We start from the raw sequence: 24,018 nt of genomic DNA, 5'->3' as shown, positions 1-24,018 counted from the left end.
TGACCCCCAAGCCAGTTGTGCATAATCAGTTCTTGCCTTCCTCGCTGGTTCCACCTCGCCCTGGTGGCATGTGCTGTGCTGAGTCCCATCCAGGCTTCATCAGAGAAGCAGAGCAGAAAGGGCTGGTGGCACCCAGCTCCCGTGTGTGTAGACAAGATGTGACCCCAGCAGCCGCGGCCCTGGCGAGAACACTCCTGCTCCACAGCATCAGAGTTGGCTCCGCAGGTAGACAACTCCCAACAATAACAAAAAGGTAATATATATATATATATATATATATGTCTCCATCTCCAAGTGAATCTGTTTAAGAAAATGTCACGGGCCTTCCCTGGTGACGCAGCGGGTTAAAGCACAGCACTGAGAAGCTAAAGCCACTTCCGCATGAGTTTGATCCCTGCCTGCCGCAGAGGTGACCACATGGCGTGGCAGACCTCTCCTGACCCGCCCGCTGCTCCCCTCAGCAGTGTACTTTGCGACCTGCCTGTCCTGCTCCACACTCTGTCTCTGGTGAATCCTCTCGCCACTCTCTGCACCTCTGGCCTGTCCCAGTTCTGTATGATTAAATAAATCTTTAAAAAAAATGTTATAATGTGGAAATGTAAGCTTTATCTTCTGTCTGTATTTGCCGTGGGTCAGATTCCAGCTCACATGTAGGAGACTTCGGTCTGCAGGGAGGCAGCTCTGGGGCCACTCCAAGGATGTCCACGTGGCCCTCGTGTGGGCCTCGCTGCCGTGTGTCCCCTGCCTCCCACACAGTGCGACTCCCTCTCCCTCAAAATGTCGCAAGTCCTCTGTGGCTGAGGATAAAGTGTGCTCTTGAAAAGATCACTTAAAGTCAATCTATGTAAAATGGAGGCTGAAATGTCACAGTCAAAGCAGTCTAAATGAGTTTGACTAGGAGCCTATCACAATGAAGCAAGACTCCTGGTTACTTCATTTGAAGTAAGCACAAGTCCTCGGCACCATGATGGGTTGCTCTGAAGGAGACCAGTGTTGGTGTGGAAGAGCAGTCTTTCAAGGGACAGGGGTGCCCCCTCCATTGTAAAGACGTGATGGAGGTCTCACCATGCCCTCAAGGCTCAGCTCGAGCTGCTGTTACTGCTGCTAAACATCGAACTGTAGGGTTCGATGTTCCTCCCTGTCATCATCCCCCTTGATTTCTTCTTTTCCAGCCCTAACTGGTTTATCTCTGCCATGCCCTTAGTTGTCAGTCATGTTAGGTGTGAGTCAAATAATTCAAGTAATTACCCCAAGCACCAACTGTGGATTTTTTTATTAAATAAGGCATCTTGTAAAGATCGAATCATCTCTGCCGCGATGGGGTGGTGTCTGTGCCTTTCTGTGTGATGGGTAGGACTGTAATCTGCAGTGGCATTTAGGGGGGACACTTGGAACATGACTGCTGGGGAGGTAGACCATGCCACAGCAGGTTCGTTCAGTCACAGAAAGCCACGTGTTTACCAGCACCTTTCTGGGTCTCCACTCTGCCCGCCTTGCTGTGGGGAGGCTGGTTTATCTGCCTCAGTGGCTTCATGTTTACTGGAACTGTGGCCATGTCTGCCGTGTGTCTACTTTCTCACAAAACTTCAGCGGTGGGCAATAGCCAGCAGTGACAGTCACTGGCAGGGAGATACTGATTCTGTCAACAGGAGACTTAAGGTCAAGAGCATTGGCCCCCTGACCCCCACCTCCCAGCGAGGCCAGAGTTTCCCCCAGCCTCTCTCATTGGGAGTTTCTTCCTAGGCTGCCACGTCTCTCCACCCGTCTATGCTCAACACTGCAGATGTTTGCAAGCCTGAGAACCGGTCTGTGGACCTCATTTTAGAGATGTGGAACTCTGGGATGCTTTTGCTCCTGGGAGAGGGTGTCCTGGTGTACCCCAGCATGCCCTGAGCACAGAGCATCTCAATTGTGTTTCTAGACATGGGTAAGCCCTTGCCTGGATTGACTTCTTGGCCACCAGGCCCCGCATGTTGGACCCATCCAGGGAGGAGCTGTCTGCTGAAACAGGGACTTGCGACGCCACACTTGGCATCGGACGGAGTGGGGAGGCGGCCGCCATGTTCCAGGGAGACTTGTTCTTGGACCACCAGCCTTTCCTGATGCTTACTCACCTGTGACCTGACCTAGAGGGCCCCCCGGCAGCAGTCCCAGTGCCCCCTGCTTAGCACCCCAACTGCGTGCTCATAAGTTTCAGGGGGAACTTGTTCTACATCCCCAGAGAGAGCCACCAAGCCCTGCCACTGCACTTGGGTCTGCACACGGAGAAGCACAGTGCCGAGAACGGGGTGGGGGGGCATAAAAAGGACGCAGGTCCATGCAAGCCTTCCTGGCCCACAGCCCTGCAGGCTGCTCCAGGGACCAGAGCATCTGGATGGAAGCCCATCTTGTTCAGGGGCACAGGGTGTCATGCTCCTGGGGTGCCCCTGCACCTGCCATGTGGGGCAAGCATGAGAGGTAACCACAGAGCTCTGACTCCCCAGGGCCATTGTAACTCGCCCCGTGTCACCCCCCTCCCACCCCGCTGCCGCCGCCTGTCCCTGGCTCACCTGCTGTTTCCGGTTCGACTGTGACCTTTTGTGTCCTGTTGTCTCTCCACAGCAGCCTGGTCCCGGGTCTTGTCTGAGTGGCAGCTTTGACACGAGGGCCTGTAACCCATGTGCCCTTTCATTTCCCTGTTTCTTACCTAGAACAGTCTTAGCTCAACTATTGAGTCCAAATCTATCCCTTCCCCACAGGGGCAAGGATCAAAGCACCTCATACTGGCCACCAGCATTTACATGCTTAAATCCATCAGAGTTATTTTTTGTGTTTTTTGTTTTGTTTTGTTTTGTTTTTTTTTTTCAAGATTTAAGACTTTGCTGTTTCTCATGTGATAAAGATCAGAGTTTGGCAAAATTTTTCTGTAAGGTGGGAAAGAGTAAATATTTTAGACTTTGCAGTCCTGTATTTTCTGTGTGCACATTCTTGTCTTTCTTTTATAGCAACACTTAAAAATGTAAAAGCCCTTTTTAGTTCTGGCATTGCGTGTGGATGAGCTATGATTTGGGTTTGACTGACTGTAGAACATAGCTCTGATCACTGATTTTGACAGACAACACTTGGTGGCCCCCAGACTTGCATGGCCACCTACACCCACCCATCAGCAGTACCCACACCCCCATGGGGTATTCCAGCCATAATCGCCTCTGCTTTCCTCCAGCCCAACCTGCTCACGCTGAGCCCAGGGTCTTTGCACACGCAGCTCCTTCTGCAGAACTCAGCCCGCCCTCTTGGACAGCCGTACCGCCCTGACCACCCCAGGGAGCCCCAGCCTGCATCTCACCTGTTGCTTCCACTTCACAACTGTTCTCACAGTTGCCAGTTGGCACTTGCTGGGGTGTTACTGACCCTGCCCATTCTCCCCTGCTCAGTCCCAGGCCACCCCAGACCTTTGTACCTGCACCGTCACCTCCCAACACAGCACCCAAGCAACAAGGATCCCAGAAACACCATTTGCACGAGTGAGTGAGGGATGAACTCCTGGGACGAGGACAGGCCGCACGGAATGTGGGGGCTGCAGCAGGCCGCGTTCCTTTGCCGCCTTCACACTTTTCCAGAGCAACCTGGTTCTCAGACCTCAGGGTATTAAAAGGCAGAAAGAGAGGACACGAAAAGACAAATTTATGGTGACAAAAATCTCATTATAAAGTACATACATTATAGGGATGGTGCATATTTTATTTCCTAATGAAAGGTTTTTATTCTGAAAATGCTAATGAAGAAGCTGGAAAAAAGGTGTCATAACGGAAATCTTCAGCACTGTGATCATGCCCAAAAAGAAACTCTTTGTTTGAATTATATCCTTATTTTAATCTTCAAATGAGACGTGAGTGTGGTGGGGGGGACAGACAGCAGCTCTTCCCCTTGGGAGACCCCGGGAATCTGCTCGGTCCCCATGCCAGTCCCCAGCATGCCATCACCCACAGTGCAGGGCTTGGGGCTCCAGAAGCCCACAGTGCTCAGTGCCAGGGGACCCCGCCTTGCACCCTGCTGGAGCCTCTCTCTCACTCGCTGACTGCCTATGACTTCTTCCTTTCTTTCAAAATGCCTTCAGTTTCTCCAGAAGCAGACCCGAGTCAAGGAGGGGTGAGCAGGTGATTCACGGGGTGCTCAAGAGAAGCTGCCCAAGTCCAGGGAAAGAGGGACGGGGAGGGAGGTGCCGAGCTACCTCCACGCAGTGCAGGCCAGGTGACCTGCAGGCTACAGTCTAGGGCTGCGAGGGGCTCTGGAGCATGGGCAGCACCCCTGAGTCTGACCCACAGAGGGAAGGGAGCTGGGCTTTACCCCCAGACAGTGCCTGAGAGCTGCCTAGGGCTGTGAGTCTGGGCATCTTCGGCTCTGCACTGCGGGCAGGTGGCGCCGGGACAACTGGGGAGACAAGGCGGCCAGTTGAGACAGGAAAACTCAGAAGCCAGGAGTCAGGCGAGACATGGCGAAGGCTAATGGGGCCCCTGCCACCTCCCACTTGCTGCCCTGGGCCCTCGGGAGCCCTGTGGCTGTGTTCTCAGGGCAGGCTGGTCAGGTACCAGCTTAGCTCTGGCTCTACTTTTGTTTCCAGATATTTTGCCCAAGTCTTTTTCAGAGAACCATCTGGAAAAACTCCACGCAGGGATGGAGCCCACCTCCGCCCCACCATGCCCCAGCATGCCCGTCTCACTCACACACACGCTGGAACGCAAGAGCCTCTGTGGGTGCCACTGAGTGTGGGCTGATCACTGGCATGAATTTTGAGGTCCCACCATAACAGGTGGGCTTCCTTGTCCAGAAAAGAGAATGCGGGTGGTGTTGGGTGTGGTGCTGACTCTCAGCTGGCCTGGCCACAGCCCCGTCTGTTTCTCCTCTGCTCCCCCAGTGTCCAGCAGGCCTCTCCAGGATTCCAGCTGCCCCTCCCAGTCTGGTTTATGGGGCGTCATGGGGCTGAGACTAGCAGATGACCCTAAAGGCCAGCGCCCTGTCACAAAGTGTTCAAGTCTCTGGGCACAGACCCCTGTAGGGCACCCAGTCCCTGGGGCACATCTTGGCCTGTGCTGCACCCAAGGGCACATGGTACTCTTGGACCTTCTGGTCATCCTCTGTACCCTGGCCCACAGCGGCCAGTCCTCTGTACCCCGGCCCTTGTTGTTAGCCTCCCCCCCCCCACGTCTGCCTCCGTGAGACTGAGCTTCTGGTCTACAGGCTGGAAGTAAATAGCATGTATTGGCATGCTGGGAGGACTCCATGAAATGAGACTTAAAAAGCCCTTAAAACAGCACTTGGCACATGAAATGCTTGCTAAAGGTTAGTGGTTGCCTCAATCTGGGAGAGAGCTCCAGAATCCTAAAGTGACTTCTCCTTTTCCTTCAGAAAACGCTGTCCTGTGTTGCCCTCGAGATGGGTGAGCAGGCCCTGCAGGGTCCTCACTGTCTTTGTTCTTGGGTTTCAGACCTGGGTCTGAAGGGGAACTGACCCCACACCTCATTTCCGGAGAGGTGTTCTGTTTCCCTGGATCTCAGGGAGCAGGGCACTGTCCCAGAGCCACAGCGGTTCCTGTGCCCGAAGGAAGCCCTTTCTAGAAAAAAGACACTGGTCACAGGGGCCCCTTGTAAGAGAAAAGCACTGGGGGCCATGAAGCCCCCAGGCCCAGGAGATGGTCAGCAATAACCTGCCCAGCCCATGCCAGTAGCTCATCAAGATGTCCAGGGAGGCTGAGAGGCTGTTTCCTGGCCCCCTTTGGGTCGTCTCCCGACAAGCTGCCACTACTCACAAGAGGGGCAGGAAGAGGTCATCTCAGTGGGCAGCAACCAGACACATGAGACGGAGGGCCCAGGTTCCATGCCCAGGGCGCTGGGGTTTGGTGGACACAGCTGAGCCTCATGTGCCAGGCCTCGTCCCCTGCCCAGCCGTGCTTGGCCCCCCTGCCCCGAGGCACCCACAGCCATGCTCGCCTGTCCCAGCCCTAGTTCCCTGACTGGCTGGCCAGAGGAGGGGGGGCGGCCGGCAGGGCCTGGGACATTAGGCTGACCCAGACCGCTGCCTGGACCTGCTCGCAGGCTGCTCAGCCTGGTTCTCCTTCTTGGGTCCACCTGGGTCCCTGAGGATGCCGCCGGCATGTCTCCTAAGCCATCTGCTCTGAGACCACTAGGTACAGGACACCCCTGAGGCCACAGATGGCTACCTGGTCCAGCTCCGGCAGAGCTGGTGCACTGGCTTGCGATAGAGTCAGCTGAAGAAAGGGGGAGAAGGGGGGCAGGCAGAAAGGAAGGAGAGAGGAGGGGAGGGGAGAGGAGGAGAAGGAAGCAGGAGGACAGAGTGCACATGCCCGGCCGGAGCAAGCAGCGCCTCGCTCCTCTCCTCCTCCCTTCCTCCTCCTGCTTTCCTCCTTGACATCCACTCTGAGCCACTCTGATTCTGCCCCACACCTCACCCTGCCAAGGGAGGCCCGCCGTCCATCCCTCGGCTCCTCCGCGTCCACTGTGAGGCCTGAGGGGCGATGAAGACACAGGCTGGCTCCGTCCCTGTCCGGGCCCGCCTGGGCCCTGAGTGTCGGGCTGCAGACTCCATCTTCAGACCCGGGTCTGGCGGCTACAGGCGACTCTGGCCACTGGGCTCTGGGAGACTTTCCCAGCTGCCCATGGCCATCTCCCACTGCCCACCCCAGCTGAACCTTCCTCTGCAGGAGTGCAGACCCCATCTGCCTTTGCTCCCCTCCCCCCAGGTGAGAAGCAGTTTTACAAAAGCTAACCATGGAGAGGCAGAATGGCTGTCAGTTAACTCCGCTATCGTAACAGCTGCAGAAACCCTGGGCGCACTCCCGGGATTCGCTTCCAAGAAGCGGGAGGGCTTCTGGGAGAGCAGAGTGGCTGATAAGGAGTGGGCCCCACTACTCCCCTTTCCACACTGCTGTGGGGCCGGCTGTGCCCTGCACCCACCCCACAGCCTCCCTGCACATTCCTCCTGGTGCTGGAGACAAAGCCCCGCTTAGACACCTCTTAAATTCTGTGCCCCCACCCCCTTGATGGTGCTGGGAGAGAGGGACGTGTCCCCACTGGGGAAGTTCTTACTCAGCCCCACCCCGGGGGAAGCTGCAGGCTCTCAGGAGCGGGTCAGGGGCTGGACACTGGTCCAGCCTGTGGGCCCACATCACAGGGGGCTCTGGACTGATGTCTCTGGGGTTGACGGGCACAGGGAGCCCATGGCCGCAGCATGCCCCGTCCTCAATGTTGTTCCCCTCTCCTCTGCAGGGCAGATGGTGCGGCCGATGAGGTCATGCAGGTGGATGTGGCCGTGGAGGAGCCCGCAGACCCGCCGGCCACCCAGCTCGTCACGTGGCAGGTGGAGTATCCGGGTGACGTCACCTCTGACCTGGGCGTGTCCCGGATCTACGTGCGGCAGAAGGGCCTGCTCGGCGTCGTCCCGCTGGCCATGGTGAGGTGCCCCGTGTGGTCAGGACAGATGGGAGGCTCTGACGAGACCCCCACGCCATGCGAGACCCCCACGCCATGTGAGACCCCCATGCCACGGGGGAGCTGGGAGCCTGGAGCCAGGTTGGCTGCAGGCTGGGCCCTGTCTGTGGCAGGAAGCCACAAGGCTGAGGTGTCTTTTCATAGTAGGTGGACACGGGAGAGTTAGTGGTCAGTCTGTGTCACCCATGGGACTCATTCAAGGCCCAGGCGTGGCATCCGCGTGGGCAAGCTGTGCGGCTTCATAGGGAGGGTGATGGCTGAGCAGGGCCAAGCCCAGATGCCTCCAGTGGGGCCCAGGTGCTGGCTGCCGAGATGGTACCAGCAGGAGCGCAGAGCCCTGTTCCAGGCTTGCAGTCGGGGGATAGGGCTGTCAGCCTCTTTGTGTGTTTGCTGGGTGGGGGCCCAGACCCGACTTCTGTGTGTGTTTGAAACTTGGGCCTGCCCAGGTCCTCCCTCGGTGTGAACCTGGATGTTGCTGACTCGGGTGCAGCTTCCTCTGCCACGAGGGTCCTTTGCTATCAGAAGAGAGGTGCCAGGCTCCAGCACTAACGGTTTCCTCTTGGTGTCCAGGGGCTGCTTGGGTGGTGTCTGCTAGGGGCCAGCCAACAGATCCACCCCTTCATAGGCCAGGAAAAGTAAAGAGTGTAGGAAAAGTAAGATCAAACAAGGCCACCAGCGCCCCCCTGTCAAGAAGCCTCGTGACAATCCAAGATGATATTTCTTGTCACATCCAGTTGGCGAGGCTGAGTCATCGGGCCGTACCTCGCCGAAGGACGGCTGCGACATCTGTTTTCCGGCTTGGCACTGTGCTCAGACTGCGTTCCAAGAAACACAGGAGAGTAGATACTGCCAGGCATTGCGTGGTATTTGCAGACGGCTTCATGTGCATGGGGGGAAACCGAGGCAGGTGGCTCCCCAGGGCCTGCGCCTTGTGTTCCGTGCTAGTCCTGTGGCAGCCTGGGAAGCTGGGGACTTCACGGAGCCTCAGTGTCCACATCTGTCCAGGGAATGATGCTTGCATCATCAGCCTGCTCTTCAGGTTGTGCTGAGGATAAACACTGAGCAGGAGGGCCATTCCAGCCTGACATCCTGTCTGTGTCCACGGACACCAAGCATTGACAGCAGCGTGCAAAGTGGCCGCTGTCCCAGAGAAGGAGCTTGGTCCCAGGCTCATAGCCCTGATGTGAGGAGAACGAGACGGTGTGTCGAGGTTCTGGGTGGTGCTGTGGTGCTGGGAAGTTGTTGGGGGAAGGGGCTAAGAGTGCTGGGGGCTGTTGGAGAGGGGACTGAAGGGGGTTGGGGTGCTTGGGAAGGGAGCAGCCTGCATCTGGCCAGACTCTCAGTGGCTCCTAGTTCTGCCCCCAAATTTCCCACATTGAGAAACAGATGCCCCAAACAAACCCAAGATAGCTAAGAGGTTTTCTCTCATGAAATAGCCTATGTTCCGCTAAATCCACACACAGTGCCTAGAATACTAGCAGTAAAGGTCTTCAGCAAATAAGGCTTCCATGGAGACAGTGTCTGTGCAAGTTGCTAAGAGTTTGCTGTTGATTGGGGTCAGGCTTACAGGCCCCATTCTTTGTGGGGTGAGTAGCTTCTGTTTATGAAAGCTTTGAAATGAGGTGCAATGAACAGCTTACATTCAATTTTCCAAATGATCTTTTTTTGTTCTTCCTTGGTATTTCATATATTTTCCCTGATGTCTATGGCCTTAAACACTGTTTATTAATCTATCCCTGTGTTTCTACACATTTTACATTATGACTTTCTGTCCAGTGATGTCCAACATTATGATGCCTCCAGTGTCTTGCAGGTATGGGTGTTTTTGTCTGGAGGGAGAAAATCCTGAGAGTGGTCATTAGCTGTGAGTGGCTTCTCGCTGCATCTCAGCGTCTGATTCTGGGGAGGGTTTTGTGTGTCTTAGAAGTATGGAAACATGTCTTCAAAGTTTCCAGAATTCCAGAATTCTTCAGCATCTCTTTATCCATCTTTTTTTTTTTTTTAAGATTTACTTATTTATGCGTACAGAACTGAGGTACAGGTCAGAGATGGATGGGTGGTGAGAGGCTTCACCAGAGACAGAGTGGGGAGCAGAACAGGCAGATTGACGAAGTACACTGCTGAGGGGAGCAGGAGCAGGTCAGGAGAGGTCTGCCGCGCCATGTGGGTCACCTCTGGGTTGGGGATCGAACTCGCACTGAAGCAGCTGAGGCAGCTTGCAGTGCTGCATCCTAACCCATTGTGCCACCACGGAGGGCCCCTTTATCCATTTTTAACCATATACTTTTATTTTACTTTTTAAACTCTCTCAGCTTGATCGCGGTCATGTTGGCTGGTTGTGCCACAATGGTCTGGGGTGCTGGGTCACCCCTCTGCTGCTGTGTCACCACCCCCTCACCAGGCCCACACCTCCTCTGCCCCCAGCCCAGCTGCATTCTCAGTCGGATCCCAGGGCTGCGTTGGGCTCAGGCTGCCCCTCTGTCTCCCGCATGTACCTGGAGTCATCCTCGTAGCAGTGTCTCCTCGCCCATCTGCCTCCTGCGCTTCAGCTGAGCCAAGTACTCTGGGCTTTCCCCAGGATTCAGAGCTGACAACTCCACAACTCCGCTGTTTACCCATCTGAAAGCCATACAGCTGGTCTTTTGTAAATAAGACAAACCTCATTCCACCTGCTGGGCGCAGGCCTGTGGGCAGAGCGCAGAGCAGCATTCTGTCCTGAGCGTGGCGGACACGCCGCTCCCTCCTGGCCCCCTGCGTGAGGCTGGACAACAGAGCTGGGTTTGCCAGACTGGACCCCAGGACAAACAGCACCCCACCCCCCGCCACCCGAGAGGTCAGCAGAGGAGGGCATCACCCTCCGACTCGCCTCCAGCCCATGTGTCTCCATCTTCCCGGCCTCCATGGTCACACTTTCTCATTTTGGACGCAAAAGCAGACTGGTGGCTCTTTTATTTGATATTCATAACCAGCTGGTTCATTAACATGCCACAAACCCTCTGTTGTTTCACTCAGATGTTTTGAAAGTTTGGTCACACGCAGGCACATGCCTCCGCAGCTGGGCCGTCCCTCCTCAGCCAAGTGCACATTAAAATCTGCACCAGTCCTGGAGAGAAACCCCCTCTGAGGTGCAGCCTTGCATGTTTGTGAGGTGACCACTCTCCCCAGATGGCGCTCATGGCAATTTCCCCAACACCTGCACTTTATTCTGTGCCAGGTATGGCCCAGCTCCCCTCTACATCTTTAGCTGGCAAAGTGGGGACACACCGGCTGGGAGTGACCCTGCCCCACCGGTGGGGATGCTGGGTCGGGACTCAGTGCCAGCTGGACACTCCAGAGCCCACTGGCGCCCACCCCACCTCCCTCTCCAGGGAAAACAGAGTTTAGGCCATTGATCAGTTCAATATGCAAAAGGACCTTTGGAAAATGCAAATGTGGAAAGCACCTCATAAAAACAGGAAATTGGGACTTTGAGCACAAGAGGAGAAGTCATCTGAAAGAATGATTTATTCTGTGCAAGGCCACGGCTTCCTCATCACCTCGCACTGCCTTTGATGCTCCCTGACGAGCAGCCTTTTCGGCGATTTAAGACAAGCACTGAACCCCAGGCTTAGGGGGACCTGGGACTGAGCCGACACCGCCAGAGTGAGCCACTGAGGACAGCGAGAGCTTCTGTGGACAGAGGGCCCCAGGCAGCAACGCTGGGCTGCTGTCCACTCACTGCCAGAGCGGGAGGCAGTGACTGGGCCGGGCCACACAACTCCCAGCCGGTGTGTCCCCACTTTGCCAGCTAAAGATGTAGAGGGGAGCTAGAACATACCTGGCACAGAATAAAGACATCCACTCACCCGTGCAAACCCAATATGACTTCTGATCTATTTTTTTTTTAAGATTTATTTATTCATACAGAACTGGGGTACAGGCGAGAAGTGCAGGGGCATTGAGAGGATTCACCAGAGACAGAGTGGGGAGCAGAACAGGCCGACTGACGAAGTACACTGCTGAGGGGAGCAGCGGGCTGGTCAGAAGCGGTCTGCCACACTATGGGGGTCACCTCCGGGGCGGGGATCAAACCCACACTGAAGTGGCTGTGGCTGGCTTGCAGTGCTGCGTCCCAACCCATTGCACCACCAGGGAGGGCCCGCTTGTGATCTATTCTTAAAACAGGACTGACACCACAAAAGCCCATCTGGGGGGTGTGGGCAGTCAAACTAGAAGGACCACTTCAGAGGCTCCTTTGCTGCTTCAGATGAGAAGGGTGGGGGCGTGGACGAGAATGAAGAGGCAGACCACTGAAGACGTGGGAGGCCCCCAGGTGTGTCTCCAAAGTGTAGACCTCGGGACCGGCCCGTGGACAAGAGCAGGGGATCTCCCAAATGGGAGTCACCACACACGAGCCCCGGTTCCGTAGCACTGCTGTCTGACAGCAACTCCCCGAAGGGCTCAGCTGGCCACCCGGCATGGCGGCCAGCTGAGCTCTATTGCTGTGGCCAGTGTGACTGAGAACGGGGTTCCGTGACTTCCTGCATTTAATGTCAGAAGGCCGAGGTGTGAGGGGCTGTTGGCTCAGACGCACAGCTGAGGTCTTGGCTTGGGGAGCTGAGACTGCCCCTGCTCCGCCTTGGGTCCACCTGGCTTGGGACCCCACCCTTCTTCCCACCCACCTGGCCCTGGGCTCCTTTTCGTGAGGATTCCCTCAAATGGGCGGCCTGTCCACCAGCTTCTGGTTGGGGCCAGTCATTGGCGGGCACTGGCAGAAGACCAGCCAGAGGGCAGAGAGGAAGGTGGCCCAGGCTGCCCTTGGCTGGCTGCTCTTGAGAGAGCGCCACCTGCTGGCAGCCAACGTTGGGGCCAAGCGATGCCAGAGGGAGCATCCCAGGGTCTTGTGCGGTCTCCACAGCCCTGCCCACGTGGGTGACTGTAGATGACTGCATTGCTGGCCTTGCAGTGCAGTTTCTGCCCCAAAAGGCATGCTCTGAAGTGCATGCTACTTTAGTATAAGCCACCTGCTTCTGTTTTGTCTCAGTCATTCACTTGGAACATCGTGTCGGTGTTTGCAAACATGCGCGTTGGTAGCTGGTAGTGTCATTCTTATCACAGGAAAGTCAGTGCTCCTTTGCTCATTACATAAACCTTTGTTGCATAAACGGGGTGTTAGCTCAAGTACGGTGGGAAATAACGGGCTGGCAAATATTTTCTGCAAAGACACAGATAGTAAATATTTTCAGTTTCAGAAGCTATGTGGTCTCGGGCGGCATTCAACCCTGCCATGTACGCAAGTCCCAGAACATGCAAGCGAATGGGCCGGGCTGTGCTCCAGATCAGCTGTTTACAGGCCTGGGATGTGAATTCCATTTAATTTACACATGTCACCAAAGAGTATGCTGCTTCTGGTATTTTCCCGCCCATCTATAAAGCACAAAAACCACTCATCGCAGCAACCTGTACAAGAGCTCAGCTTGCAGGCTGTAAGCTGTAGATCCCAGTCTAATGTCCACCCTCACCCTTGCCTCAGTTTTCCCCTTCTGGAGAGACTCACTCTCCTACATGATCTAATCATAAGAGCCCATTTGATCTCCTTGAATGAAGGGCTTCCTGAAAATAAAAGCACTCAAGAACCAGCAGCAGCATGAGAAATCCTGATTTTCTGCAGAACAGAATGCACGCCTCTCCCCTCCTCTGTGGGGACTTCCCCACCTGGGGTCAAGGGCACAACGCTCCTTGGTCCTGCACCTGGCTGCCCCACGAGCCGCTCTCTGCAGACTTGAGAAATGCGTGTAAAGAAACTGCACCATGGTCACATGTCTCTCTCCCCAGCCCCTGAGGTCAGTGACAGGAATCTCCCGTTTGTCCTTCCCTGCAGAGCAGGGGCTCTTCTCCTCCCCGGGTCCAGGGCTGGCCGTGTCAGCTTCTCTGGTTGTCAGGCCTTTGGATGCGGGCTGAACCCTGACACTGCCGGGGCCCTCTGGGTCTCATCTACCCAGTGAACTGGGGTCAGCGAGAAGCTGTAGCACCATCTGAGGACTGCTGCGGTCACACATAGCAGATCTGGGAGCTGAGGGCAGCCCAGGGGCCCGTCCCCCCCTCCTTCTGCTTAGCTGCCTCATGTCTGGTCCTGCCCTCTGGCCGCTGTTACAGGTGTCACAATGGTCTGAGCCAGGTGCCCACCATGCTGGGGACCGGGGTGCAAGCCACAAGATCAACCCATAGGCTGGGGATGGATGTTTGACTAAAGCTGGGTTTCTGGTAGGAGGGGGCAGGTGTGGAGGTGGGGTAAGCTGCCTGGAGAGTCCCAGCAGAGTCAGGGCAAATGAGACTACAGGGAGCATGGGGCAGATGGAGGTGATCACCTATTCACTTTAGTTACAAAAAGGTTCTTAGGGCCCTCGCTCGTGGCACAGGGAGAAGCAGACAGCCACGGAGAAGCAGCGTTCACTGTCCGGTGGATGGCTCCTCTCCCACTGTTGCCCATGCGGGTCATCGGCCTTCTCGTATCCTTGGGCCCTGGCTCTGCTCCACTTTCCCCAGGACCCCTTGACTACTTGTGACTGCCTCTCTCCTGCGGTGAGGTTGAATACCTGGTGCTGCTTTTCCCCCATGAGCTTGGCCAAGCTCATTTCGGGAGTCCGGGTGGGTGCCTGGGCCACCCACACGAGCACAGCCATGGGGGTCAGACCCAGGACGGCACACACAGCCCAGCTTCCCACTGGCGGGCAGGCTTAAGTATCCTGTGCCATAGGGCATGGGTGAGATCACGCCTACGTGGACTCTTGAAACAAAGAACCAACCAGCCACGAACACCTTGTCCACCTGCGGAGGCAGCAGCTGCCCCAGGTACATCTGTGTGAGGACAGGGTGGGGCCAGCGTGTGTTAGGGGACAGACAGAGGGGACTGTAGAGGCGGGTCCTGGAATAAAGCTATTTAGATCATTTGGAGCTTACGTGATTAATTACAGAGCCAGTAATTAGGCAATCTTTCTTCTGCTTTGAACAACAAAAAGTCACCCATCGCCACAAAATGAACATTACAAATCAACTGCACTTTTGAAAAGAACCAGAGGGAACATAGAAAGCTGAGCTCAAAGGGCGCCCTGTCGGAAGAGGACGCTACTGTGAGCCTCCTCATAGCAACCGCGTTGCTACAGTGCGGCTTGCTCCGGCAGCAGCTGAGGCGGAGCCCGTGGCCAGCCAGAGGCGGAGCCCGTGGCCAGCCAGAGGCGGAGCCCGTGGCCAGCCAGAGGCGGAGCCCCTTAGGCTGACCCTTGAGGGCACACGGAGTCACAGATGCCTCCACCGCCAAGGCTCGCGCCCTCAAGTACTCCAGACAGTGGGGTGCAGACTTTTCTTGCCTGCTGCCTCTTCAGCAATGCAACTGGTCAGCTGGCCAGTGTCCACCTCTCGAGCAGCAGAGCCTCAAGGGCCTCCAGTGAGGAATCTGCACCTGGTAGCGGGGACGGCCGGCAGGAACACTGAGTTATGGCTGCCTGCTTTTCCCCAACTCTAGTTACTAAATCCATCTAAGCACTAAGTGGTATGTGTGGTTATTGTGTTTTATTATTCGCTTGAGAATTAACTAAGAGGAGTTCTGTCTTTCTGAAGGATTGTTTCATTTCGCCACTGTGTTCAGTGTATGGTTCTAAACAAGGAAATGGGTCACAGAGAATTTTAAAGGTAAGGAAGTCCTATTTGTATTTTGATAGATTGGCCAAAGTGGGTTTTGTGGCAGAGCAATGGAGAGAGATTAATTAATCATCCTTCCATGGACGCTTGGCAAATTATGCATGGTACCATAAATTCAAATTATTTTTCTTGAAACAGTGGTGGAGAGGGCCACAAAAGAACAAGACAGGAAGCCACATGGAAGGATGGAACCGCCACCCCTGCCGGGCCTGAGACCAGACAGCCACCAAAAAGCCCCAAAAGGCCAAAAGCCCAAACCAAGGACTACAGCAATACAACACCCACACAGGGGCCTGTGGAATAGGAGCTAACAAAGGACAGTGCCCGATAAAAGGACAGTCACTGGGTGTCACCCATGTGCACAATTGCAGAGACCTCAGGCTCCAGGAACAACAGTAAAATAAACGGGGTTTTATTTCACATATGGGGGAACAAAGAGCTCACTGTGGCATGAGTGGCGGCTGCCTCACCCAGATAGCATCAGAGATGGTCACCACCGGTCACCCAGAGTATGGACAGCACTGGCCAGTGTGATGGTCTCTACTGGCCCCTCAGGCGGTGGCAGAGACACCAGTGTTCACAGCTCTTTGTGAGTTGTCAGAGACACCAGGCCGGGGCCTCTGGGCTCCTCTCAGGCAACATCAGAGACAGGACCAGGCCCCGTCTGTGAGTGAGTCTGTGGGCTTCTCTCTCCTTGAGAGGGGGCTGGATGCCCCTCTTCCTCTTTCTTCTTCAGAGGCTGGAACAGTCTTCCCTTCTTTCTTCTTCTGGAGCAGTGACATCTCTCCTTGGGGCCTCTCTTCTCCTTCCTTGGTCTTTCCTGGGGGGCTCCCCCAGTTCCCTCCCACCTGGCTTATGTCCTCTTTCACCCACACATCTGACTGGACCATTTAGCACCAATCAGCTCATAGCTCGCGCCTGACTGGTCCGTTACTAGACGGCAGTGGTTGTGCTCTGAGGAGCAACTTCCACAACTGACAGAAAGTAGCAGCTGTCATAACTGACTGTGGTGGAGCATCAGGGTGGGAGAGCCACGGCTCCTGCCCCCTGCAGGCTGAGGCCTCCTCCTGCTGAGGCCTCCCCCTGCTGAGGCCTCCCCCTGCTGAGGTGGCTGGCCCCTAGCAAAAGGAAACTTTGCAGAGTGGTATCCATCCCTTTGCGCATCTATGCTACATACTTGTTTACTTGTATGTGTACATACACATGTAGATGTGTACTAGGGATACACACACACACACACACACACACACATCCCTAGAATACAGTAGGAAAGCAAAGTCTGGGCAAGTGAGACAGACATAAATCCCACCCCCGTAGAGTTAGCAGTACAGATGGGGGAGCCAGCACCGAATGAACAGTAAATAAATCGGGGAGGTTTTCAGGTACCAAGCACAGCGCACTATAGACACTGAGCGGGATATCACGATAGAGACTAAACATTACGATGGAAAGACCCTCAGTCTGGAAGCTCGCAGAAGGGCAATCTTACAGAGGTGGCCTCCAGCCTGAGGCTGAGTGTCCAGGGGCATCGGCCAGGCAGTCTGCAGGGTGTCAGGGTCACAACAGAGGCGTCCTCCCTGGGTGGGGGCCCAGGAGAGAAAGAGCGGGGAGGAGCCTTGTGTGAGAGGCAGCCAGACTGAAGACAGCAACTCCAGATGTGACTGAAGAGGGTGTGGGTCACGGTGGGGACAATGTCTAGAATTTGGGGTGTCTGCCGGGAGGTACAGACACATGGCTTTAGAAAGACATTGCTGAGTGGAGACCGAGCTGGTGACAGCAGAGGCCGGCGCAGTGAGCGGCTCTGGGGGTGATTTTGCAGAGCAGGCTGGGAGCGGTGAGGGCAGCTGAAGTTTCCAGGAGGCGGAGGCAGAGTTCTGGGAACTTGTGGGATGGTCACATGGACACTCAGGGAAAGCCCGGGTGGGTGACGGTCTGGGATGTCCTACACGCTTGCACTGAACGGTGAAAAAGGGAGCTTGGTGGGGAAAATCAAGAGTTTGGTTGCAGGTATGTGAATTGTGAGATGGCTGGCAAATATTTGGGTTAAGACTGCGAGTATCACACAAATGCTGTTTGCAGTCGCAATAAAAACCCGGACTTGTGTTGATAGCTAAGCCAACTTCAAAGCGGAGGCTGCGGCTTCTCGACAAGTATCACTGAAAATCGTTGCGATAAAAACAGTGAACGAGTCTTTCAACCGGCCCCAGCTCTGCTGTTGGGCTCACAGTAGGTGCTTTAGCGTCACTGTCACTCTGTTCCCGGGCTTGCCCAGCCTCTGTAGCTCCTCTGGAAACATCCAGGTCTTTCGCGTGGACACGGACAGCTGTTTACAAGCCAGTAGCGCTAATTTTAAAACAAATGTAAATAGCACCTCTCAAAACATTTCAAGCTGCATTTGGAATCACTAAATTTGCCGAGTCACAGAGAAGAGACCATGGGGAGTCTCGTCCGCTGTCCCGTGTTGTCTTCTTATTTTGAATCTTAGAATGTCAGAGAAGAAACTTGAGTCGTATTTCTGGATCCACCTGTTGTTCATTAACTGGGCCTTAGAACAGCTCCTGTCCCCATTTCCTTGGCCACCAGGGAGCTCACGGCCGAGTTTTCAGTCACAAGGAAAGAAAGAGAAACAGACTCTTAGTCTCTCATCATCCCAAGCTCCCTCCAGTCAGCGTGTCCCAGAGGCTGGTCAGAGGGTGCCCAGAACAGCACTGATTTTGTGTTGAAAAGGAGCCTGGCAGCATCACAAACACAGGCTCAGCCAAGGTCAGCTGCTGACCACTGAGCTGCTGCAGGACCACTCAGAGCCACAGTAAAGTCCTTTTGTGCAGGAAAATGCTCTCCACCGGGCGCCCACTGGCTGAGGGATGCCCGCTGTGCCTGGTGCAGCTCTCCTGGAGCTGTTCCAGGTGTGCAGTTTGGGGTGTCTTACTGGGCTTATGAATTATAGCCCCAGATCCTTTTTTTGTAAAGAAATGAGATGTAAGTATACAAGTTAAATACGTAAATTCAGATCAATTACAGGAGGCTGCTCAAAGACTCTCAGGCCTTCCCCACCCTGGGCATGTCTACTGGACCACCCTGGACATGTACAGACTGGGCATGTCCACTAGGCCTCCCTGAGAGGTACAGCCTGGGCGTATCCCCTGGGCCACCTCAGACAGGTACAGATTGGATGTGTCCACTGGGCTTCCCCAGACAGGTACAGCCTGGGTGTGTCCACTGGGCCACCTCAGACAGGTACAGATTGGTGTGTCCACTGGACTGCCTCAGACAGGTATAGCCTGGGCATTCCCACTAGGCAACTCTACAGAAGCTACTTGATTTCTTTTGAATCTGTTTATCTTCAAACAAAATTACATGATCACATGGGCCTCCTTTTGCAAGGACACAAGGAAAGAGACCCTGAGAGGTACATCCAAGCTTTTGGCGACTGAGAACTTACACCCATGCCAGGCCTTGCTATGCAGTCTCACTTCCCACTAGCCAGCTCTGAGACAATGTAGTCAGAGCAAAAGAAAGAGCGACAGACCTGCTCCTTGCTGAAACCCCTCTCTCGACAGCTGGCTGGTGGGTGAGCTGCTGAGCACTCAAATTTGAAGCGGCATTTACAGAAGACCTTATTTTGAGAAGCCACCACGGGGAAATTATAACAAGTGTTATTTAACAGCTCTAATTATGACTTCTCCCTCTCTGCTTTGTATCTACAATTTGATCCGAATTAATATTTATTGATACTAATAATAGCAAAGCCAGATGAAGGCTGGTTCTGCACCCAGCATGGCTCACCAAGGACGCTGTAGCCTCCCTCATCTCCACGCGGCATAGACACAGTCCCTGGGGTTACCCCACTTTCAGGAGGGTGAGGCTCATCCATAATTCCTGATCACACAGCTTAGGCTGGCTCTAAGCTCTGACTCTAAGCCTTTTACCTGCTCCCCACATACCACAGGCGTGCTCCCTGCTTCCACGCTGCCACCTCCACTGTTGCCACAGAAGCCCACACCACCTCAGGGCCTTTCTCTGAGGCTCCCTCAAGGCCCTTTGCTGTAGGAGAGACAGGGCCCTCACACTTGCTGGAACACCACCAAGTTGCTTCCCCAGATACAGCATGCGTGGGAGGGTGTTGAAGTTGACGAGCTGCTCATTTTCAGAGCCATATTCTTTAGGCTTGGGCGATTTCCACAAAGCATCCCCCCCCAGCCTCCTCCAGCTTTCTGCAGAACAGGGGGATTTCTGGTGCACGGGTCCGCTTTGCTATTTCAGGAACTGTTCGTATAAGCTGGCCTTGTGCAGGCTATCAGTGTGGGTGGGGGCCAGGGAGCACGATCTGGGGCCAGCAAAGGTCCTGCCCAGCAAATACCTCCCATGGGAGGTGTGTGCATGTACTAAGAGCAGAACAGGACCCACTGCTTGGGGTGGGCGGCATGGTCTCTGCTACAAGGTCAGGGGGAGGCTGGTGGGGTTCAGGCCTACGGCGTCATGCAGGGCATGACTGGGGCTGGAGCTCACTGAGCCTCCAACTTTTGCCAACATCTGGGATTCTCTGGCTCCAGTGAATCTTGGGTGAGACGAATCTCCTGTTCTGAGTCTTCTCTGTGCCCAGGCTCTCACTGTAAAGGCTCACAAGAGAAAAGGTGTGAGGTTTTATTTTTTCTTCAGTTTTGCACCTCTTTTTTGTCAACCTTTAAAGCACTAAAGTTGCCTTTGTGTGCTTGGCGAATTTCAGACTTTGAAAGCATAGGGAAAGTGCTTGAGGTTTGAAGTTTGCTGATGAAAATGATAAAGTGCGATTGGAAAGCAGTCAGCGAAGAGTGGACCCGGGGAGAAGCCTGGTTAACGTCACAGAACAAAAGGTTCATAGAAATAACAGCTTCCTCGTGTTAGCACCAGGATGAGAACATCCTGAAGGACGTTCGGGAAGGGTTTCGTGCCCGCTTCCCTTTTGTCTCAGCAGTAAATTAATGCTAATACCAATGAAGAACTGGAAACGATATTTCATTAGTAGTAGTTTCTGCATGCTCCAGGAATTTAAAAAAAAAAAAAAAGATTTTCAATGTCCCGTATAAGGAAAGCTGGGTGGGGGAGATGGCCATAAGTTGTCACATTTTCTGAGTTTTCCTGACTTTCCGCAAATGATCTTTAAATAGTTTGGGGGCAAAATGGGCTTCAGAGAAACATAGTCAAATGTGAAACTACTGAAACTCTTTGTTATGAAAGTCTGAAACCACATTGATGGGGTGAAGCAGAAATGTATTGACTTTCATAAGAAAAAGTCTGAGCAGAGACTTCAGGTAGGGCTTGATCCAGGAACTCAAGCTCTAGTATGAGGATCCATTTTGTTCTCTCCACCATGTAGCTCTGGAGCCTCCGTGTCTGTCAGCCCTCTGCTGGTGGTGTTGTCAGTCTTCATGGGCTGGCCCAGCACGCCAGGGTCCTGGAGAGAGGAACAGTGGAGAACAGTCCCTGGCCATCCTGCCACAGGCGTGCGGATGAGGGAGGGCCAAGGACTAACCCTTGGCTTAGGCCCCAGAGAGTGGGGATGCTTGTTTCTGCGGCACAACCTGGCTCGTCCAGACCAAGGCAGAGTTCTCAGCAGTGCTCCCACTTGCTGTGATTCTGTGTTCTGCTCTTGGTTGAGCGATGGAGGTGTGGAGACACCCCTCGAGCCTACACCATTGATGTGTTCCCAGGACTTTCAGCTTTAAAGGACTTTCAACAACCATAAAACCTGGCAGCCTTGGTATCATGTGTCTCTGGTGTTGGTGCCGTGAATTGCTGCTGCTGAAGCCACTCCACATGTGTGCGCTGGGCCTGGTGCCTACGCCACATCTTTCCTTTGAACCCTTGCCAGGTGGCCACAGTCACTCCTTACTGTCTGCAGAGCTTTCCTGGCCCTGGACCCACTGAGCGATTCAGCCTTTACAGGGCAGCATGAAGGGACTGGACTAGAGGGTTTGCTTGAGACATATCTTTATGCCATTTCACAACTTCCAGCTCTGCCTGGGCCCAGGATATCGGCCCCTTTCTTCAGCCCTGACTGCTGCTGTGGCCACAAATACCCATTGATCCCTAGTGCTTCTCACCGGCAGAGAGTGCCTGAGCTTTGGCCCCAGCTGTGTGCCCTGTGCGCTTGCTCATTCTGCAGCACAGACCTGTTCTCAACAAGCGCATAAAATGCCGCTCTGAAGCAAAGAGGAATTTCACCAGGGAAAGATGGAAACATGGACAATCTCTCCCAAAATGAACTGTTCTGAGAGGGATCCGTTTGCCTCCCAGGAGACAGCCTGGCAAATTGGAGACATTCACACCAAACTCCTCTCCCGGCCTCACCTCCTGTGCTCCTGCTCAGGGGCTGGCACAGCACCAGGAGCACATAATCCCTTGCTCAGGCTCTGTCTCCATGGATCAGGCTGAGCTACGTTTATCATTTACTTCGAAGAAGCTGTCCTTCTTCTCTTCCATGCTCTTCACACACCTAGGACATTGTTGGATTATAAAGAAGGTACAGGAAACATCAGTGGAGCCGGAATGCAGCTTTTACCCAGAGCATTTGGCACTCAGTGATGGCAGCAAGGGCACTGCCACCTGGCTGCTGCTCACGTTGTGTGACTGGAGAAGCGTGAAAGAAACCACATCACATGGGATGGGGGGATGCGTTCATTCGCTGTCACAGGATCTCCTGGCTTCTAGAATGGAGTGTAGGCGTGACTTAGAGGGGGTATGACTTAGAAGTGGCTCTGCTGTGGAGGACAACATGCAGAATGGGATGGAAATATGTGTTCTGTTGTCACAGTGGCAGGGTTTCCTTTTTTGTGACTGAGTAATATTCCGCATCATTGCCACATTCTCCATCCACCTCCTGGCAGGCACCCATTGCTTTGCCATCTGGGCTGTTGTGAAATGCTGCAGTCAATGTGGGCTGAGTGTCTCTTTGAGAGACCAAGTTTATTGCCTTTGGATCTATACCCAGAAGTAGCATCTCTAGCTCATATGATAGCTTTATTTTTAATTTGTTGAGACCGTTTTCCATAGTGTCTTACCAGTTTATAACCCCTCCAAGCACACTATTCTAAGTGAAATGGCCAGACGGAGAGAGATGCCCTGCATGCAGCCTGCTTGTGCAATAGCTGTCTACATGCCCTGGCTAGAGGCCTGAGTGTCTCCCTGGCGTTTACTGGGTGGCTCTTTACTGTTGGGTGCTCCCAACAGAACCTGCACATGGCCACATGCGGCTCTTCCCTCTCCCAGGTCCCCCCCCCCCGACATACACACTGTGCAAGGGGTCCTAGGCCCAGAAGCTCGACCAGCCACTCCCATACCACTCTGGTCACGCAGGGACTGTGCCCCTCCCTGGGACAGCCTGCCAGCTTGGTCAGATTTGACCATGTCCTGCAGGTACCCCTGAGAGGCAGGCTAAGTGGCCCTCGGTGTCCCCACTCCTGAGCTGGTTCTGGAAGCCTCTGTGTGGAGCCACCAACACTCCCACTCCTCTCCCCACCTTCCAGCCTGTGGGAGCAAATTTGGGGAGTAAAGGGGCCTTTGCTCTGACTCACTGTGTAGCCCCACCCATCTTAACACTCTTCATATATTTTTTCCCATTATGGTATAGCTTTTTTTTTTTTTTTTAAATCAGAAGCAAAGACATCTTCTTTCCATCCTGCCCCTTTCTCTGTGTTTGCCCATTTATCCCATCCCAGACATGGCACCATCACAAATGAGAGGTTTTTCATCGCTGATTAGCTCATGAACGTTAATTCTTAAATATCTTTCTATAACTTTGTAATATCAACAGGGCACCTGGGTGGCCATGCCCAGACTCTCTGGGCTTTTCCATCTCCATCTACACCAATTGCAATGGGTGGGAGCAGAAGCGAAGTATACAGGTCAAGGCTGGGTTTGAGATGCTCTTGAAGCGAGCTGCGTCTGCTTCCTCGCTTCCCGTCATTTAGCCCTGGCTCCCATCAGCAGAGGCGTCTCCCTGAGGAGTGAGTGGGTCTCCTTTGCTCTTGGGGTGAACAGGAATGGCTGACTGTGTCCCTCTATTCCCAAAGGCTCTGGGCTGCTGGGGATCAGTCACCACTGTCCAGGGGGGCCTGCAGTCCACATTGGCTGTGTTTGGGATGGGAAAGAGGTGTGATGGGAGCCATGCTTCCTGCCTAGCACTGCAGCAAAAGGGAAGACCAGAGTTCTTGCAACGGAAGACTGTGAGTTCCTTTTGCTAAATCAGAAAAGAAGTGACTCAAGGTGATAGATGTGAATGCATCCCTCGATGTTCTCCATCTCACTATTATAAATCTCATCCCCTGCAGCAGGTGCTCATACCAACCTGCAGTACCTCCTCCCCACCAAGGGGTGTGCTGTGGGCATACCACAGGGCCACCTCCCCAGCTCCCCAAACTGGTGGCTTCTCCCTCAGCCCTCCAGGCCTTCAGTCGGCCTTCCTGACCCCTATATCAAACCCTGTGCTGTCTCCCACAGGTGTGACTCTGGCTTTGCTTTTCTCTGGCCTCATGACCTCTATTCAGATCAGGAATTATTGGTCTGTGGTAACCACATAGCTCTTCCCAAGCCTTTCCCCAAAGAATGCCTCCCCCTTGCAACTGCCCACGAAATGGTCACTCCCAGAGTGAACTGGGAGCTGGAGCAGCAGGAAGGGGGTCTGCTGACCCTGAGCTCTCTCAGCAGCCAGCCGGATGCCTGGCATTGGGAGGCACCATCCTCCACAGCCCCCCTCTGTTAGAATGTAGCAGGCCGGTGGCCCTCCCTGGGGGCACAAAGTGTTAGTAGGCAGGACTGCAAGCTGCTGAGCCACTTTAGTGCGGGTTCGATCCCCACCCCAGAGGTGACCCACATGGTG

General features: G+C 54.3%; 1 protein-coding gene across 1 annotated transcript in view; it reads left to right on the top strand.

The window, feature by feature from the left end:
- Positions 1-24,018, top strand: part of TMEM132D (transmembrane protein 132D) — a 312,508-nt gene that overhangs the window by 217,745 nt on the left and 70,745 nt on the right. The window contains exon 4 of the mRNA XM_004690639.2: positions 7,263-7,446. Coding sequence (XP_004690696.1) covers positions 7,263-7,446 — 184 coding nt within the window. The remainder of the gene's footprint in view (positions 1-7,262; positions 7,447-24,018) is intronic.

This window comes from Condylura cristata, unplaced genomic scaffold, assembly GCF_000260355.1.
Source record: "Condylura cristata isolate star-nosed mole 26May11 unplaced genomic scaffold, ConCri1.0 scaffold00029, whole genome shotgun sequence".
Lineage (NCBI taxonomy): Eukaryota > Metazoa > Chordata > Mammalia > Eulipotyphla > Talpidae > Condylura > Condylura cristata.
This window is presented reverse-complemented; position numbering and strand designations above follow the sequence as displayed.